We start from the raw sequence: 20,802 nt of genomic DNA, 5'->3' as shown, positions 1-20,802 counted from the left end.
AAGACGGGGGTTGGGGAGGATCAGAAGGAGAGGGAGAGAGAGAATCTTGAGCAGGCTCCAGGCCCAGTGCCAGGCCCGACACAAGGCTCGATCCCACAACCCTGAGATCATGACCTGAGCTGAAATCAAGAGTCCGACGCTTAACCCACTGAGCCAGCCAGGTGCCCTATAGCATTTAAGAGAATCTGTAATTATCTCTACGTTTGTTGGGGGAGGAAAGTTGTCTGAAATTAAAGGCTTTCCTGTGCAGTTTCAGGCTGAGAGGAGAGGATTGGATCTTAAGATTTGCAATGAAGGCACCCTTTTCTGATTCTAAAGGGATACATAATTAAATTATTTATGTATTTGGTTCCCAAGTCTCTTCCGATCAGCAAAGGCATTTCCCCCACCAATTTTTTTTTTTTTTTTTTTTTTTTAAAGATTTTATTTATTTATTTGAGAGAGAATGAGATAGAGAGAGCATGAGAGTGGGGAGGGTCAGGGGGAGAAGCAGACTCCCCGCTGAGCAGGGAGCCCGATGTGGGACTCGATCCCAGGACTCCAGGATCATGACCTGAGCCGAAGGCAGTCGCTTAACCAACTGAGCCACCCAGGCACCCTCCCCCACCAATTTTGGTCAGAATGAATACCTCTGCAGAACAGGCTGTGCTCCACAGTGAAGCAAACATTTTGAAAATTAGGATGCATTAACAGAAGCATAGGTTGGGGTTAGCCATACAGTTAACCAACTTTTAATATCAGCAATCACTCAGAATAGGCCTCTCTTTGCAGACATGCTAAGGTGAAAAGCAAGCATGAGTAGTAAAAATGAAATGCTGGAAGAGGAGGATATTTTTGAGTGTTAAAGGAACAACTCTGGTTTGGGAACAATGTATGGTTGGCAAGTTAAGTTGTAAGAGAAAGGTACTCAAGATGCATGTTGAGAGCAGAAGCTAGTGGTGGGGCCGGGGGGTGGGGGGGACTAGAAGACTCATGAGGGAGGACAGAAGGAAGGGATGGGGGTGGGATAGAGAGAAGACAGGGATGGAAAGCGGGGAGAGAGCAGTAGAAATCCAGCAGTAGCAGGTCTTTCAAAGTCTAATCAAGGATGAGAGTACATGGCATCCCTCCTTGCTGATTCTTCATGGTGTTGGACGCAGGAGCGGTGATCCTGTCAACATTTCATTGTATGGTTATGAAAGACAAGGTGGCAAGGTGATGGAGGGCCATCTGATTTCATTAGACAGACCATCTTTGTGTAGAAAACTATAGTTCCCTTCCCTGTGATTCCCATTACTCAAAAGCCTCTGATTTCCTGTTCCAAGTCTCTGAGCAGTAATTTATTGAGTTATACTTCTGGCCAACAGAAATAGTTATTTTTGGTGGAGGGTGTTTTTTTCTCCTGTGGTATACATATGCGATTTAGGAATGAAGGCTCCAACATCCTCCTTATGAATTCTTAAACCTTTGAAAGAAAAATTGCAACGCGTCCTTTCTGCTATAGATTGTCCACTGATTTTGCCGCTTGCCTGCAGTCTGCCACGAGTCCTGTGCTGCCTGCTGGGGTCCGACAGAGAAGCACTGCATGGCCTGCAGAGACCCCCTCCAAGTGCTGAGGGAGGGCGGCTGCGAGAGCGGCTGTGGCCTCGGGTTCTACAACAAGCAGGGGATCTGCAGTGGTAAGCGCTCGGCTCTGCATGCCAGAGCAGCTTGCTTTCTTCCAGCATCCTTTGTTTTATTAAAATCATAACATTTCTTTTAGTCAACGAATATGCAAGTGTTGGGGCACCTGGGGGGCTCAGTTGGTTAAGCCTCTGCCTTTGGCTCAGGTCATGATCTCGGGGTCCTGGGGGTCCTGAGATCCAGCCCTGTGTCGGGGGTGGGGGTGTCCCTGCTCAGCGGGGAATCTGTTTCTCTCTCTCCCTCTCCCCCTGGCTTGTGCTCTCTCACTCAGTCTCTCTCAAATAAATAAATTAAATCTTTAAAAAAAATAGGCAAATGGCTGCTAACATCGACAGTGTTTTAGTAGTTTACAAACCCTTTTTGTCAACTGGTAGGATCGCCTTTGACACCCCCACTTCACAACAGCATGTTAGGTTAGGGTGCTCATGCTAGCCTCATGCTGCCAGGCTCAGGCTGCTTGCTCCAGACTCACAGCTGTGGGGAGAGGAGCAGGTCTTGCTTCCTCCAAATTCCCAATTCCACATCAGTGCCAGACTGCATCCAAATATTCACGGAGACAAAGACGCTCCCAGAGCAGCCAAAGCAGACCTACCCTTGTGTTGGCATCACTGACTTAAAGCTGAAGCTGTTACCGAGTATTCAGTCTTTTATGCCCACGGCATGGCGGTAAGAGTTAACCCAGCTTAGTGCTTCCTTCCAAGTGCTTTATAAACATTAACCCACTGAGAGGCAGGAAGGTAGCGGGGGTCGGCATGACCTTGGGCAAGTCACATACTCTGTCCGTGTGTCAGTTTCCCTTTTGTAGAACGGGGGTAACCATAGCCACCGTGGGTGACAGATAGTGGCCCCTCGAAGATGTCTGCATCCTGATAGCCAGCACTTGCGACTGTGCCGCCTTAGATGGTAGAAGGGGCTCTGGAGGGGTGATTCAGTCAAGGATCCTGAGACGGGAGAGACTATCCTGGCTTCTCCGGGTGGGCCAGTGCAATCACAAGGCTCCTTCCAGGAGGGACGGTGGGAGTCTGAAAAGGAGGTCTGAGACGGCAGCGGGAGTCAGGGTGATGCCAAGAAGGGGCAGGGCGCATGCAGGCAGCCTCTAGGACTGGGGAAGAGACACGGAAATGGATCTGCCCTTAGGGCTTCCAGAAGGAATGCAATCCCGCTGATGCCTTGACTTCAGGAGTTCTGACCTCTAAAACTGTAAGATAATAAATTTGTGTTGTGTTAAGCCACTGAGTTTGTGGTCGTCTGGCCCGGCCGCAGTGGGAAACTGACACACACCGGCTCAGAAGGCTGTTGGGAGGACGGAGGTGATACAGGCAGCCATTTAGCCCAAGTGCTGTGTTTGCTGTCTATTCCTCACGACGATTGCAGGCGGTGGTTACTAGTATCATCCTCATTTTCCAGATGAGACAGAGAGGTTAAGAAACTTGCTTAAGGTCACATAGCTAATATGGGGCAGAGTTGGGATTCAAGCCTCGGTCTTCTGGCTTTAGATCTTACCTGCCTCCTAAGTGCTCTACTAGTTATAAAGAGACGCCTCTCTATGCACCTCTGCTATTTCTCCCTCCCTTCTCCTTCTCGCCTCCCTCGATCCTCTTGTCGCCCTTTCTCCCTGTCAGTCTTCAGATCAGTTGCCAAGTCCACAGGTAGGCACCTGACAGTGAATGAAAGGTCTGAATTGAGTTTACTGTGATGGTCATACCTATAGAAAGGCTGTGATGACTTTTTTTTTTAAATAACAAAGTCCATTAAATCAATAAAAATGTGCAGCCCATAAAACTTTCTTGAGTTACTGTCCTCATTTTGTTTACTGAGCAGGGCAACAGCAAATATGATCTTTGGGACTTGACAAATCCACTTGTCTTGGGGAAGAGAGATAGCCCCTGGCAGCTGCTTGCTTAAAGCTGTGCAGAGATCCATCAGCATCACTGGTGTGAAAAATCTCACTTGATGTGGACGAGTCACAGCTGGCTTTTTGTGGAGTCAGGAGAGAACAGGAAAGAAAGGCCAGGCTCTGCCGTATTTTAATCTTTTTCTGCCAGCATCACTTTCCTGCTCAGTTAAGCCAGATGCATTCTCTAAAGGTAATCAGATGTCAAGTTTGCACGAATCCAAAGACATTTAGCCTGTAAGTCCCCAAGGAGGCTGGCTACTGTCCCTGATGGGGGGCAGTGACACTGACCTGCTACCGAGATGGTATATCTGAATTGAGAAAGCAACTTCTGCTGGGGAAGCAGGCATTTAAAATCTGTACCTCTGAAACAAATAATGCAATATATGTTAAGAAAAAAAAAAAAAGAAGAAGATAGCAGGAGGGGAAGAATGAAGGGGGCGGAAACTGGAGGGGGAGACGAACCATGAGAGACACGATGGACTCTGAAAAACAAACAGGGTTCTAGAGGGGAGGGGCGTGGGGGGATGGGTTAGCCTGGTGATGGGTATTAAAGAGGGCACGTTCTGCATGGAGGGAGCACTGGGTGTTATGCACAAACAATGAATCATGGAACACTCCATCTAAAACTAATGATGTAATGTATGGGGATTAACATAACAATAAAAAATTTAAAAATATAAAAAATAAATAAATAAAAAATAAAAGGAGGGATTTAAAAAAAATGAGGGATTAGTGTGAGCCTTGAGGCAGTGAGGGGTGGAAATCTACTTGGGCTGAGAGGTTGGATGAAGAAAGCCAGAGCTCCTTGCTGACTGGAAGAATTAAAAAAGACCACTGAGGGGCGCCTGGGTGGCTCAGCCGTTAAGCGTCTGCCTTCGGCTCAGGTCATGGTCCCGGGGTCCTGGGATCGAGCCCCGCATGGGGCTCCCTGCTTGGCGGGAAGCCTGCTTCTCCCTCTCCCATTCCCCCTGCTTGTATTCCCTCTCGCTGTGTCTCTCTGTCAAATAAATAAATAAAATCTTAAAAAAAAAAAAAAACCACTGAACAGGTGGCTTAGGGAGAGAGTATACATCTGAAATGCTATCTGTATACATTTTGAAACAAAGCATCAGAAAAAAAAAAATCTTCCAGACAAGAGGATGGGCCATTGCTGAAAGTCAGCCAAGGAATCAATTGATCAGCGAGTAATTGCTGAACGCCTGCCGTGTGCTTAGCATGATGCAAGACTTTGTGATACCATTGACATCGACCCGAAGACCTTTGGATAAAGACGGGAGTTTACACTTCTCATAAAATTCTTAGAGCTCTCTAAGTTTGTATTAGATGCCTTCAGAAGTGTTCATATAAATATTTCCTAAAACATCAGTGAACCAAGTCACTGATTGGTATCAGAATGTTAATTAAAACGTCTGATGCTGATAATGCTGACTTATTTCCAGTTCAATTTAGTGCTGTTCAAGATAAAGACTGGCTGGTGTTGGTTTAATCATTTATAACTGAGAGGCCTGTATCTCTAGAAATCTCAAAGTCAAGTGCTGAGAAAAATCCAGCACAACCTGTCATACACGGTGGTATGCCCTGGCTGAAAGAATTTACAGCAACCAAGTTCATTGGCGGTTCATGCTTTGAGTTTTACAAATGTTAGATATAAAGGGTGGGGAAATTCAAAGGACAAAAACCTCCTCATTCTTTAGTTTCTTAAGTACTTGTGCTATTATGAAGGGCTTTTCTGACTCTAGCTAACATAATAAATCAAAATAAGCTCCGAGGTTTCTGTTAGCCATTCTCTCTCTTCCTTCCTCCTCTCCTTTTTTCTCTCTTTCCTTCCTTTTATATGCATTTCCCTTCCTCACCAAGGCAGCTATTTCAATTTTTTTAAGACTTTATTTACAGAGTGCATGCATGTGTGTGCGAGCAGGGGAGGGGCAGAGGAAGAGGGAGAGGGAGAAAGAATCTTAAGCAGACTCTGTGCTGAGCATGGAGACTGACACAGAGCTCCAGCTCACCACCCTGAGATCATGACCTGAGCCGAAACCAAGAGTCAGACACTCAACCAACTGAACCACCCAGGCACCCCTACTTTAATTTTTTTTTTTTATCTTTTTGTTTTTATGGGCTCATGTAAAATGGGTATTCTTTTGAGTGTACATACCTTTTTTTTTTCTTAAATGATGTGTTACAGAGTTCACGTTGTTCTTTTTTCATTCAGCATTATGGTTTGAACCACCTGTGTTTCTATATCATCTAGCTCTTTGCTTCTCACTGCTGCATAGTACTCCCTGGGCTGCATCTCCCATAGCTCACCCATCCACTGTTCATGACAGACTCCCCACTTCCCTCCATCCCTATGCTGTCTCTAGAGAACACCAGTGAACAGCCTCAAACATGTCCCTTTATGAACCTCTGTGGAAGGTTCCCTGGGATGGGTAATCTGGGAGCAGAATTGTTGGTTTCTTAACTTTCCATATTCTTTATTTGACTAAGTAGTGCCAGGTAGCTCACCAGCATCCATACTCTCAAGTGTGAAGCTTGTCTCATCTCCACATCCTTGCCACCATTTGGCATTACCAAGCTTCAGATTTTTTTTTCTGGTTAATAGGTATACTGGGACAGCCCATTTTATTTGCATTTTTCTGATTATTAATGAGTTTGAGAATATCTTCAATGCCTATTGGACTGGCATCCCTACCCCCAAGCCCATTTTGACTTTAAACCCTATATTATATTGGATATGCTGGTGGGTGTGCCTCAGAGTATTTGTTATGCTTGGTTCAATGAATAATTATCTGATTCTCCTTCAACTGTGAAAACAGAAAGTACAGAGTACTTTGAAATGTTGGAATCAAGGAAACAGAACTCAGCTGAGCAGCCAGACAATGTGATTACCATGTTGATACCAACTGTGGACATTGTACAGAGTAGACTTCTCTGCTCCCTTTGCTCGTTATTGACTTTCTCTGGTGGGTTTCCTCCCCCTTAGCTTGTGACGAATCCTGTAAGAGTTGTGGTCCCAGTAGTCCCAGGTGTCTTACCTGTGCTGAGAAGACAGTGTTGCATGATGGGAAATGCATTGCTGAATGCCCTGATGGGTACTATGTTGAGGCCACTGGCAGATGCAGAGGTAAGACGTGGGTAATCATTGTTGTCATCATCGTCATCATCAAAATGCATTTGACATATTTGACAATACTTGGTGCTATATGCTGCTCACTTAAGAATTAGTGTGTATGATGAGAAGATGTCAAATTAAAAGGAATAGCATTTTCATTCTAGAACCTGTGTGTATTTGGTATGGGAGTGGGTGGATGCTGTGGGACTTGAGTGATTAAGTAAAAGACTTATGCATATCAATCCTCATTAGGGATCATTTGGTCCTTTTCAGTGTGAAGAACATCTTTAAGATCTTCATATAGTCCTTGTGTACTAATAAACGGTCACTAACTTAGGTTGTAGGTATGACAGAATCATTTCTTAGATGGCACAAACCCATATATCGACAACTACAACACATCACAAAAATAAAATATAAAATAAACCAAGTTTGACAGCTTGTAAGGCCCAAGTCTGTATGTATTGAAAATTTGGTCTTATGTGCTATTTATGTATTGTTTCTTTCAGATTTATACAACTTTAACTATGAAACATTCCCATTTGAGACTTTGTAAGCTTCTACTTACGTATGCTTGACTTGTGTCTTTCCTTCGAGACAACTCGGGGAACTTACTGCTGCCTGGGATTCCTTGATTGCCCCTCTCCTCCAAAATAAACATACGTGTTCTCACTTGCACCTATAGTGTGGGTTTGTGGCAGAATGTTTCGATCTGTCCCACAGCCTTGTCTCAGCAACCTCCTTTCTGTATGCCAACCCCTTTACTGGCCCAGTGTTTATCCCTCTTCCGCAACATCCTGCCCCCAAGAGTCTCATCCTACTTCCACACTCCCCTCTCCCAGCTCCTGCCTGTTGTTTTCTGGAGTCTTTAGTATCTCAATCCTGTCCCTTAGGACAGGCCATGGTACCATTTGTAAATCAGAGTCAGAGATATCCCACTGTTACCACCCAGGACTAAAGCAGCAGAGATGCATGCCTGACATTGTCATATGTAAAGATTGTTTAATATGATTCTTCCTTAAAATCCTATAATGTCAGACCTAGAAGTATCTTAAGTGATCATTTAGTCCAACCTCACAATGCGTTTGCCATGGAGCCTAGGCCTGGAGAAACCTTGCCTTGGCTAAGGGCATAGATAAATTAGTGGACAAGCCAGCCAAAATTCCAGTGCTTCCAGAACTTCAGACACAGAAACTTTTCACTCTTCCCTATTCAGGTAGGGGGTTTTAGGTTCAGACAGACCTAGGGCTAAATCCCAGCACTGCTACTCATTAGCTCTATGATCTTGGGTAAATTTTTTAACTTCCCAAGACCTCAGTTTTCTCATCGGCAAAACCTCGTAATTGCTATGAAGATTAAATGCAGCAATGTGTATAAACCCCTTAATGGAAACAGCGCATCAAAGGTAGCTGATAAATAATAGAACATGGATAAAAGATGGGTAAAGGGTCACCGCGGGCAGTTTTGGGTATATAACCACTTCCTAAAACATCTTTCCGCCTGATTTGGTATGACAGCTGAAGGGGATTGAGAGCAACACAGAAGGGGCTTCCTGATACATAAGGAGCCCAGCTGAGAGGTAGGCTCCCTGTTCACTTGGGTTCCATGGTGTCCCCCTCGCTGTCCTCCTCAGCTTGTCATAATTCATGTGCCGGCTGCTCCGGACCCACGGGCTCACACTGCACAGCCTGCATCCAGCCCCGGGCTCTGCGCCAAGGCCGCTGCCTGTCCAGCTGCGGAGAGGGCTTCTACCCTGACCACGGGGTCTGCAAAGGTACCGTTGGTGTCGTCATCATTCTTAAGAGACTTTTCCATCACGAGGACAAAGATTTAAGTTACTTTTCAGTGCACTTTTCCCTACAGTGTATCTTATATCGCTATGTATACATTCTATGCTTTTTTTTCATTGCCAAGGGATAATCTGGAAAAAAAAAAAAAACTCACGTTGGAATATTTGTGATGACGCCCCCCAAAATTCATGATTTTTCTGGCCATCCTTGAAAGGACTGTCATTTCCTTTACCGTACATTAAGACAAAACAAAACTCTTACTTCCTCCTTTTCCCTGGTCTCCTCGAATTGTAATGTGTTTCGTAGTCTTCATTTTGTTTTTCCCTGAAGAACCTTTTTTTGTTAACGATTATAGCTGAGCAAACTGAGTTAGCAGCAATGCCTCTGGGCTGAGGGAAATGGAAACTCTTAAATAGTTGTTTGCCAAAAAGGCTTTGGGCTCATTGGGAGGGTGGGATCATTGTCTTTTGAAACTAGAACACTGGGAGCATATACTTCATTTAGGTGAAATTAATTTATATGTGTTTATATGTAGGGGACCTTGGAAAAGAGTTTGAGAATAGTTAGAAGAATATACATATTTATATATATATATTTATCTATATATTTATATCTATGTTATATATATTTATATATGTTATATAAACTGGTATATATTTTATAAATAAATATGTATTTTTATAATTTTTATATAAATATATACATATATATTTGTATACATATATGTTATAAATATATATGTATATATTTAAAACAGGGCAGCTGCAATAAATACTCTGAAAAAGAAAATTTGGAAATCTTTTAAAGAACTCTTTTAGAGTTAATTGTATCAAAGTTAGTTATATCAAAGAGCTCTTGTAAAGAGTTAATTATATCAACTGTGGGCATGAGATAGTTCCAGTAGTCTGTCTGGGTCTGATTTCAACCAGTAGCCCAGAAAAACAAACTGTGATGGATTGTCAAATTCCTGTTGCTCCTTCAAAGGGGGATCTTCCTTGTCTAGGAAAGCAGCCTTTCCTCACATAAATTCTAGAAGGATTTTGTTGCCTGGATGCCTATATAGTGGGTGATAGATGACATAGTAGACAATAATGCAATGACCATCTTTGCAAAAAATATAGTAATGGCCTTTGTATGGATGGTTCTTAAAATCTTCAATAAAAACGGAGGCCATGGTATTAAAACATCATTCAGTAAATGTGTATCTGGAGAACCAAGTCAGTATTGTCCAGTTTGCTGGGGTTTTTTCATACTCCAGCTTGACAGACCTCACAAAACCAGAGAGATGTGACCAGTTAACATCACCCTCATTAGGCCTCTCACAAGTATTATCACCCTGTGCTATATATAGAACACTAGAAAGCAGTTTTCTGATAGGATGTATCTGGTGAACTCTTCTAAGTGGCTTAGATTTAATTAGGTACTCTCCTTGGTTGCAACGTATATATGACCCTTGTACTGATTTCTGCATTTTGTTCTTGGCAGCCTGTCATTCCTCTTGCCTCACTTGTGTGGGTCCAGAGCCCTCTCACTGTGCCCAGTGTAAGAAGCCCGATGAAGGACTGCAAGTTGAGCAGCTGTCTGGGGCGAACATCACCTCTGGCAAGTGTCTGTCCCAGTGTAGAGCCCACTTTTACTTGGAGAACACTGGGCTGTGTGAAGGTGAGCAAGCATGATTTGAAGAAATGTTAGGTGGCTTCTGGGCTTTGCTCTTGAGAGATCCTGTGAAGTGAGAACAAAGCCAGAAGACCTTTGTTTTCATGTAAGAATTGTTCCAGGATGCTTGTGGATGGAGCAGAAGATGGACATGCAAAGGGGTGGCCCCCACTGATGTTCTCCTTCCCTTGGTGAATAATAGATGATCTTAGAGAGCTGGTTCCATTGACCCCACTGTCCCCAAAGTTACATTCTAAGAAGTTCCAGACAGGAATTATTTCAGAGACAGTATGAGTAGCTAAGAAAGACCCAGAGCTCATTGTAGAATTCCATTTAGTATTGCTTCTAATTTGCTACTCTGGATGAATATGAATTGGTCCCTTCAGAGCAAAATCTGGACTTCTTTCAAAATTTAGAAGTGATTCTTGCCGTTGCCTAGCATATCATCTACAGAAAATTGATGCCATCCTGAATAATTTGACTCAATAGCTGAGTCATCTGTGAGTGGCTGAGGAGTTGAAGGGGAGATATAGATAATTTGGGGAGGGGTTGGGGAAGCCCCTCTCTGTTCCTATACGAAGTTGCCTTGCTGTTGGGTGAATTATTTGACTCTCAAGCTACTTTTAAAAAAATGCAATACTTACAATTTTCATTGTAAATATATGTTCATTAAGGGAAACTTTGAATGTAGAAAAAGTAGAAAGATAATCTGCCCACCATCTACCACCATCTACCACTTGGGTAATTGCCTTTACCATTTTGCTGTAATATACCCAAGTCTTTTCCTATGCATAGCTTTGAATTTTTATTTTTACCATATAACTATAAGCCTGTTGTAGATTCAATTTTGTATCCTACAATATCCAGTTTTACATTGGAATATACCCTCACATGGAAGTGATAGATTTCAAGGTTAAAAGATTTTGATAGTCAGTCAAATGGCATAGTAGGAAGTATACGGATTTGGAATACAGAGACCCCAGGCCAGACACTTAAGCTCACTGAGCCTTTGCATTCACAGCGTTAGATGAAAGATAATTATCTTTCACATGGGCTTTTTGCCAGGATCAAAGGAGGTTAGGAGTGTGAAAATTCTTGGTAAATTGTAAAGCCCCATGCTCAAATGTTATAAATGTCCGTCCAAATACTCAGGTGTTCAGGAACATTATAGGGGTAATCCCCTGCTCCCAGGGGTACACCCTGCTCCCTGGGATGCACTGTTACAAAGTGCTTAGAAATTAGGGGAAGCATCTTTGTTTTCCAAATACACTGGTTTCCACCCATATATGCCTTGCCTAAACTCTCTCTAGTCCGCTAAAATTTCATGGCTCTGTTTCCACAACTACTTCTGAAATACAGGAATCTGTCACTAAGAGTCCCAGTGCCTTCCCAAGGCACACACCACACAGCCTTCCCCTCTGATCCTGGGAGAAATCAAGAAGAAATCTTCCCAGGCTACTCAGCGTAGTTAGCCTCTCCCTATAATTTTGAACACTATATTAAAAATGAAAAATAGGGAATTTGAGGAGGGATCAGAAAGGAGAAACAAAAATGATTAATGTTTGTAAAACTAAGTTGTAAATAAAAATTGGAGTGACCAGGGTTATCCAGCCAGAAAATAATGTTACTGTTGATTTGGTATACACCATGAGCCAGACACTAGGAGAAGTACATGACTTGTTTTTCACTAAAGTCTGGTACCAACCTTGTGGGATGAGTGGGACAACTATTTTAGAGAGGAAATGGAGGCTTCGGGGAGTTTAGGCTGTAGCTTGTTCAAAGTCATATATCCAGCACAGAGTAGAATCCAGTGGAATCTTAGTCAGCCTGATTCTTGTATCCATGCTCTACACCAAGTTGTTACTGTATTATGGTCACTGACAAGGGGAAAGCATAGCATACTAATACTGCAGGATTGGAACATCTTAAATTTAAGGAGGCATCTTCAACAAAGGGGAGTTTTCTGGGAATCCCTTTATACAGACACCTTTTTAAAAGGATTAGAGTGTAATCCGTGTGGAACGGTTTAATCATGGTCCCATGCCAAAGGTCTAGATTGACCTCTGGAGTCCCTTGTGATCCCATGATTTTATGCTAGTTCACATAATATTATTAGGTATCACACTATATAGCTATCTACTCACGTTTATTACCAAATCCTTGTGCAATCTCTGCTATGTAGATTTTGTTGTACTCAATTTATAAGTGATGAGATTGTGGCAGAAAAGGTTAATTGAGTTGCCCAAGATTCCGTTGGGAAACTGAGTGCAACCACCAATTGTTTCCAACCCTATCTGAGTATTAAGTGTGTTGATTGATGTGTTTCCTGTCACTCATCTCATATCTCTGGAAACCTTTCTGCCTTCCCACAATCTGTTCCATTTTTTGATTCTGCCGAGGTGTTGTCAATGCAATCAGGCTGGGGAGCCCTATGAGACTGGGCTCTCCTTCTCACATGTTCCCAGAGATACCCTGGCTTCCTTGCAGAACATTTAAAATGTTGGAGTATTTTTGCGGCTGTACCATTGAGGGTTTATTTTACAGCACATTTGATCTCAAGTGCTTTTCTATAAAGAAAAGAAAAACAACTGTTTTCTGGAACTCTCCCTCTTCCTCTCTCTCAGACTGCAGTACAGTGATTAGAATATTACTGCAGCTAATGAAAGCGAGAAGCAGATGCATTATAGGAAAAAACAATTTACTTAGAGTCTGAAGTGATGTCAGAAGTTATAAAAGTTTCAACTCAGAGCTACATGACAAACCCAGAAATTATCTAGTGGAAGATGAAACAAAAATACTCAAGATATTTGACTAACATCCAAGTCTATGATTGAAGGACGAAAAACATAAAATTAACAAACAGTGACCAAAGAGAACATTGTTTATTAGTAGCTGGAGGGCAGTCTGTTTTTATTCCTTCCTTCTACAAACGTCTATTGAGTGTTCCCTCAGTGCTGGGCATTGTCTAGGCACTGGGGGTACCCTCATGAATGAGTGAGACAAAATTCCTACCCTCGTGGAATTTATATTCTAGTGAGAGAAACAGATCATAAATAAATGAATAACAACAACAGCAACAAAACCCATGGTGTGTACTTGGCTAGGGGTCTGTGCTATGAAGCCCACAGTGGGATAACGGGGAAGAAAGAGGTGGACTGAGGTGGGCTCCAAAGCAGAAGGGCTCTGGTGAGAGGGGGATGGGCACCTGCCTGTATTTGTCCTGTGATTTGGGCTCATTCTCAAAAGTGTATCCTTGTATCCTTCAGAACATGGAGCTTTGACGTTATGTTTTGTTTTGTTTTTTTTCACATGGCCTCTATGTTTACAAAATGTGGCTAGAACTGCTGGTACAAAAGACAGTCCGTTACTAATTGTGAAAGACAATGTGAAGGCATTTTCTGTAGTCAACCAAAACTGTGCATGTTTATTCAATATTAACATTCAGTACTAACTAAAAGAAGGATTTTAGTAATGTTACCCAGAGTTCACCTCACCTATTTAACGGATTGTGTCAGCATTGACAGAGTCTAGTTTATTTAACAAAACAAACAAACAAACAACAAAAGCCAGGAAATACCTATCAACCCCCTTGCTCAAATAAAATAATACAAATTCAATCCCTTCAAAACCTCCAAACATCAAAAAACTATCCTTTGCTTTTTTATCCCTCTTTATCCCTCTCCCCCCCGCAATAGTTTTCCAGGACTCCCTGAGTTCATAAATCTATCTGAAATCTCCAGGGTGGAGCTGGGTGGGGGGCCGCTATCTTGTACAGGGTGCCGTTCTCGTGTTAAGTCCTGTGACAGGTTCCTCCTGGAGTCATTTAGTGACTGTACAGCCCCTGGGGCTGTACCTGACAGCCCAGGGTGGATGGACAGGACAAAGGACCTGGAGCTCTTGTCACTGGGAGGCCTTTCCTCTTTCCTGAGAATGTTCCTAGGATCAGATCAGATCACTCAACTCATTTTCAGATTCTCCTTACACTGTTGTTGAGGTGGTTTTTTGTTGTTGTTGTTTTCTTATAAAGGATTCAACTATTTTGAAGCCTTAGCTTTCAGTTGAGGTTTCTCTAGTGCAGAGCTTTTCATAGGAATCTCTTGGGAATCTTGTTAAAATGTGGATTCAGATTTCATAGATCTGGGGTGGGATCTGAGTTTCTGCATTTATAACATGCTTTCAGGTAAGGCTGATGCTCCTGGTCCAGGGACCATAGGTGAGTAAGCAAAGCCTCTAATTAAAAAAGGGCAAATATATCATTTTATCATTGGTATACTTCTATCTAAAGCAGTTTAACAAAAATCTCAATTTTTATTTCTTCTTATTGTATGCATAATACATATTACAGAGATTTTAAAAAATACAGATAAGAAAAATTAGAAAACAAAAACATCTACTTCTAGGTTACCCAGATTTAGCAAATAAAAATACAGGATTAAGAAATAAAAATATTTAGGGCACCTGGGTGGCTCAGTTGGTTGGGCGACTGCCTTCGGCTCAGGTCGTGATCCTGGAGTCCCGGGATCGAGTTCCGCATCGGGCTCCCTGCTCGGCGGGGAGTCTGCTTCTCCCTCTGACCCTCCCCCATCTCATGCTCTCTCTCATTCTCTCTCTCTCAAATAAATAGATAAAATCTTAAAAAAAAAAAAGAAAAATATTTAGCAGATAAAAAAAGGAATTTTTTAGTGTAAGTATATCCCAAATATTGCCTGAGATATTCTTTTTTTTTTCTTTTTTAACATTTTATTTATTTGACAGGGAGAGAGCACAAGCAGGGGGAGCAGCAGGCAAAAGAAGAGGGAGAAACAGGCTCCTTGCTGAGCGAGGAGCCCCATGTGGGGCTCAATCCCAGGACCCTGGGATCATAACCTGAGCCGAAGGCAGATGCTTAACCGACTGAGTCTCCCAGGCACCCCTGCCGGAGATATTCTAAAATGCTATTCAATGTTTATCTGAAATTCAAATTTAACTAGGTAGCCTTTATTTTATCTGTAAATCCTACCTATAGCCCTTCAATCTTGAGATAACCTCTTTTAATCCTTTGGCATAGATTCTTAGTTATTTATGCACACACACACGTGTGTATATATATCTCACTTCACAGTTTATAAATTCCTTACAACCAAGAGTTTTATTAGAAATTCTGTAAGTTTGGGGAGCTTGGGTGGTTCAGTCAGTTAAGTATCTGCCTTCGGCTCAGGTCATGATCTCAGGGTCCTGGGATTGAGCCCCTTGTTGGGCTCCCTGCTCCCCGGGGAGTCTGCTTCTCCCTCTTCCTCTGCCCCTCCCCCCACTAATGTGTGCTCTCTCTCTCTCAAATAAATAAAATCTTCAAAAAATTCCGTAAGTTTACATTTACTCCCATTTTACAGATGAAGAAAGTAAGGCTTAGAAGGAACCAACTAATGAATGATTTAGCAACTGAGGATCCTAAGTTGCTACATAGTTGCTCTGGAAATATTTCCTTCTTTCCAAGCCCAGATCCCTTGTTCTTCATTTCACACTAGAGCTTTACAATTGAATTTCAGGCCAGGTTGTCTCAATTAATGATGCAGTTCAATCACCATGTCAACACCTTGGCAGTGGTGACCAAGGACCGGATCTGAACATGGTCAGGATGATTAGATTTTAGCCACATTATTGCCCCGATTCTGTGGCAAATGAATGGTGGATTCTCTCCATTCCTACACAGTTCAGCAAGAGGGTTCAAGATGATCTAATTTTGAGGGACTTACATGTTTTTAAAAGTGAACTCTATACCTCAATAATGAATTTTACTTACATGTCTTCTGTTTTAGTATGTCAGTAGATACACTGCTTTAACAAGAATGCAGAGGTAACCAACATTGGGTCCCATTCCTGCATTGGCATCCTTCTCATTATACTTGAAATAATCATGGAGCTTTAGTCAGGTAAACATTAGGGAAATTTTAGCAACTAAATTTTTCCAGGCTTTCTTTTTCAGTCTTGAAGATAGTATTGCCTCTTCAGGCTGGGTCTTACTGCAGGGGGCAAAAGTGCACAGAGTCAATACAGGTTTGGTATCAATTTTTAAAAATTTGTTTTTCTTCTAGTTTTACTGAGCTATAGTTAACATATAACACTGTGTTAGTTTAAGGTGTACAACATAATGATTCTATACACATATGTATTGGGAAATGACCACCACTTAGTAACTTTCAGATATACGATATTGTTAACCATAGTCACCATGCTGTACATTTTATCCCCAGGACTTCTTTTATATCTGGAAGTTTACACCATTTGATCACTTTCACGCATTTCGTATCTGGCAACTACCAGTTTGTTCTCTGAATCTTAATTGTTCAGCCAGCCCTGGCTGTTGAGTGTTTTTCAAACCCTTTGTGATTGTCTATGCTACTTTCTTTATTCTTAGTGGCCCCCAGTAGTTGAGGGTGCGCTAAGACTTGTCAGTGTCCCAAACGGGGGAGGATCTCAGCACCTAAGATCCGGAGGCTGATTGAAACTGGAGCCTCGGGCGCCTGGGTGGCTCAGATGGTTAAGCGTCTGCCTTCGGCTCAGGTCATGATCCCAGAGTCCTGGGATCGAGTCCCGTATCGGGCTCCCTTCTCCTTCGGAGCCTGCTTCTCCCTCTGCCTCTCTCTCTCTCTCTGTCTCTCATGAATAAAAAAATAAAATCTTAAAAAAAAAGAAAGAAACTGGAGCCTCAAGTAGCAGCTTTTACAACAGGCAAACGTACCTCTTTCAGAGGAACACCGGGAGATGGGTGTTTTTGTCTGTTCCCTCTGCACTGAACCCTGGGGTGACAGCCAGCCGGTTGAGAACTATTTCTTTGTTTGCTACCGTCCCCTTGAACCAGTGAACTCAAACCTCACTGACCACCAGAGCCAGGCTGTCAAGGGTGTGCCAGACATGTGCATAAGCTCTTTCCAGGAAGACACTAGTGACCTGGAACAGGGCAGAGGTAGAGCACAAATACGGTGTCCACCTCCCAGATCTACGAAGCAGGCAGTGGGCCTCTATGTATGCATTAAATTAGAAGCCTGACCCTTAGCCAGCAGTTTTTAAGATATGCAAATAGGTCTCTTTCAGGGAAAAGCAGCGAGAATGGGCCTTTCTGACTGCTGCCTCCTGGGGGAAGGGGAGGGATAACCACCAGTAGTCCTTGTGAGCCCATTAAGAAATGTTTCTTTATTTGCTATAGCCTTATGGATTTTGTGGATGCAAGCCCCTTTGGCTTTCAGAACTAGGGTTTTGGGGGTCTGTCCCTCGGGTGGACTCTTAAAAGTTGGAGCATCGCATGTTGGCTCTAAACCCTTCATTCCTAAGGGAAAAACTGGGAGTTTCTTCTTGATTATATGGCAGTAGGGGTGGGGGTGGGTATGTCCCAGCCTTTCCTACCTGTTTCCATATAGGTTTTTTTTTCTCATTTGCCTGATGTGGGAAGAGTGTCCCAGCCTTTCCTACCTGTTAACATATAGGTTTTTTTCTCATCATTGCCTGATGCCTAGGAGTCCCTCAGCGAGTTAACTAGTTTCTGGATTTTTTTCAGAGGGAATTGTTCCATGTGTAGCTGTAGATTTGGTGTGTCTGTGGGAGGAAGTAAGTTCAGGAGCCTTCCATGTCACCATTTTGGACTGGAACACCATTTTTTTTCTTTTTAAATAGGAAATTCACCAATTATTTTGGTCAGTTAATTAATTTGCTTTAGGTGAACCAGGAGAAAAAGTATATCATGGGTATTTTGATCTATTTAGTTGTTGCTAAGATTCACCCAAGGCCTCAAGGCAGAGTTTTAATTAAAGAAATAAATGGGCAGGAGTCTGCCTGCTCAGCTTAAGAGTATGTTATTATTTATGAATTTGGGATTCCCTTGCATTAATTGAATAAAATACATGGCATCTATATTAAGCAACACTCTTTAATGTAGTCCCCAGAGTGCTGACATAAGCTGTACAAATGTATGCCTTCTGGTAATTTTCAATCTTCTTCACTTTCCCCTTCTTGTCTTTACAGCATGGCTGTGCTCAGCTTTGGGGATAGAAAGATGAAAAAGGTAAAGGCCATGCCTTAAGGAAAGCATGATCGAATAACAGAGACTGACATCTGAACGAGAAATTAAAAGAACATGATACATGCAGTTGTAGGGACCAAGGGCAGGCTGCCCCAAGATGGCCACTTTGGCATAAAGACTATTTTGAGTTAAAAAGCAATAAAACCCCAGAAGATTCAGGAAAAGCTCTTTACCTTCCCCACCACTGCCTAAAAGGAACTTAGATAGGGAAGGAAGAGAGCTGTCACCATAGGTAACGACATCATGATATAATTTGGGTATGGTAGACAGGGAGGAACCTAGCAAGGTCTGTTTGATCAAAGTCCTGTGTATGTCCCATTGTTTCTGAATGGGCCAGCAAACATTTGTTTACCTAACATTTACTCTCTTTCATCTTCCTGAAGATTGCATGCCTTCCCTCTGAAATCTCAGACCCCTAACCCCACCTCCTTAGTTTAGGATGACATATATACCTCATTTTGCCTGTCTTTGGAATTTCCACATCTGTATGGATTCCCTGTACATACACTATTAAATTTGGTTTTCTCCTGTTAATCTGTCTTGTGTCAGTTTGATTCTTAGACCAGCTAGAAGGACCTTGAGGGGACAGGAAAATTCTTGCTCCCCAAAATCATAATGGCAGTAGGCACAAGGCTCAAGTAGCTTGCCCTTGACCCCTACAACAGCATGTATCATGTTCTTTTAATTCCTTGTTCAGATGTCAGTCTCCCTTACTTGGTCATGCTTTCCTTAAGGCATGGTCCTTATATTTTTCATCTTTCTATCCCCAAAAGAGCACAGAGGAGACTGACTGCCTGGGGGAGAGAGTATGTGAAAAGATCTACAGAGAAAACTACATCATCAGCATGTTGAAGGGTTAATAGCAGTTCATCAGGGCAGAAGGTGGGAAAGGGCATTACAGGTCAAGGAAACAGCAAGTGCAAAGGCATGCTGTATTTAGAGAAGTCCGATGTATTTGGTATTCCCGCAGTATAAAGCTGAAAGTGGTGAATTGTGGGAAATGATACTGGAGACATGGGGGTGAGTCATGTCATGAAGGGCTTTATGTGCTACACTGAGTTTAGAGTTGACAATACTGGTATTGGAAAACTGTTAAAAGATTTTAAGTAGGGGAATAATATGGTCAATTTGCATTTTATAAAGATCAACCCCTTACCTGTGCGGCAGGTAAATGGGGAGAAACAGTGGAGCTAGTTGGGAAGCTGCTACACTAATCTATATCATGAGTGATATTGAAGATCTGCACTAAGGGGCCATGGGAATGGTTAAGTTGGGATAGATTTGACAGAGATTTAGGGAGTAAAAATCACCATGTCTTGGATGGGTTGTGGTGACAGAAAAGTAAAAGTCTAAGGTTTCCAGCATGAGTGTCTTGGTGAATAGTGGGACTACCAAGTGAGGCAGGGAATACAAAGGAAAGACGAGGTAGTGGGTAGGATGTGGGGTTGGGGGTGGATAATAAATGCAATTTTGGACAGGAGGAATGTGATGCCATAATTTGCATTAAGTAGATATGGGCTGAATGTGGAAGTGGATGATGAGTAGTATTTTGGAAAGAGGAATGAGATACCAATCAAATACCAAGTAGAGGTATCCCCTAGGCAGTTAGATTTATGTGGTTGGAGTTCAGAGTAAAGGCCAGAGCTGTACACATAAATTTGGCCCTCACCAGCATGGAGGTCGTCGTTAAAGCCATGGATAAGTTTGCCAAGAGTGAGGAGAGAAGGGACAGAGGGTGCAATTTTGGGAAGCTCCAATATTCTTGATGTAAACAGAGAAAGGCTGAAAGGAAATGATCAAAGAGATAGGAGAACTAGAGGAGTGTGTTGCCAGTGTTCCCATCCACCTGCCCACCCACTGGCTCACCTACCTACCGACTCACCCATCCAATCAGCAGAAATTAATTGATTGAGAACTTATGACATGCCAGGGACAGGGACTATGATAGGTACTGCAGGAATCACAGAGATGGAAAAGATGTGATTCTTACTCTTACATGGTTCAGCTCATTAAAAAAAAAAGAGAGAAGGAAAAGGAGGGTGATGGAAAGGGGGAGATTGACTTTATTAGACTTAACTCATTTCAGTTTTCATCCCTTTTCAGAGTACTCCTACTGTATACCCTACAGGATTTTTGATATTTACATCATAATTCAAGAGAAGTTTACCTCAAAAATTGTTTTTGACGTGAAAAGCCAGGAAATTTTATATGATGTGAAAATAAGGATGCTGGACCACTTTTTATATCATTGAAAAGAAAAAAGAAGTGGTAGTATTTATTGTCTGAAATTTAAATAGGGGATAGGATAGAATAGAATAAGATAGAGTAGAATAGAACAAAAATTGATATGTTCTAATTGTTTTAGGTAATATTTTTGCTGGCATCAGGTTGATTGGACTTTACAACCATCTAAGGACACTTTTAATGCCAATACTTTTAGTGCTTAAGCTGCTCAGTTATGCTTTTTCAGAAATATACTTAGCCATCAACTGGAAAGCCACTCTCTAAAAATGTAGTATTGATTTGGGGAAATTATTCATAGAACTTCTTTCAAATCTTTTCCGTATATGTCCTGTAATGGAGTTAGTCTTCCTTGAAGGATCTTAGACTTCAAACCAGAACTCCTGCTATGAAA

At 42.3% G+C, this 20,802-nt stretch overlaps 1 protein-coding gene across 1 annotated transcript in view; it reads left to right on the top strand.

The window, feature by feature from the left end:
• The window catches only part of FRAS1 (Fraser extracellular matrix complex subunit 1), a 408,429-nt gene that overhangs the window by 207,335 nt on the left and 180,292 nt on the right, over positions 1–20,802 (top strand). Inside the window, exons 15-18 of the mRNA XM_044912923.1 lie at positions 1,515–1,658; positions 6,540–6,680; positions 8,302–8,442; positions 9,944–10,120. Coding sequence (XP_044768858.1) covers positions 1,515–1,658; positions 6,540–6,680; positions 8,302–8,442; positions 9,944–10,120 — 603 coding nt within the window. The remainder of the gene's footprint in view (positions 1–1,514; positions 1,659–6,539; positions 6,681–8,301; positions 8,443–9,943; positions 10,121–20,802) is intronic.

Source organism: Neomonachus schauinslandi, chromosome 2, assembly GCF_002201575.2.
Source record: "Neomonachus schauinslandi chromosome 2, ASM220157v2, whole genome shotgun sequence".
Taxonomy (NCBI): Eukaryota; Metazoa; Chordata; class Mammalia; order Carnivora; family Phocidae; genus Neomonachus; species Neomonachus schauinslandi.
This window is presented reverse-complemented; position numbering and strand designations above follow the sequence as displayed.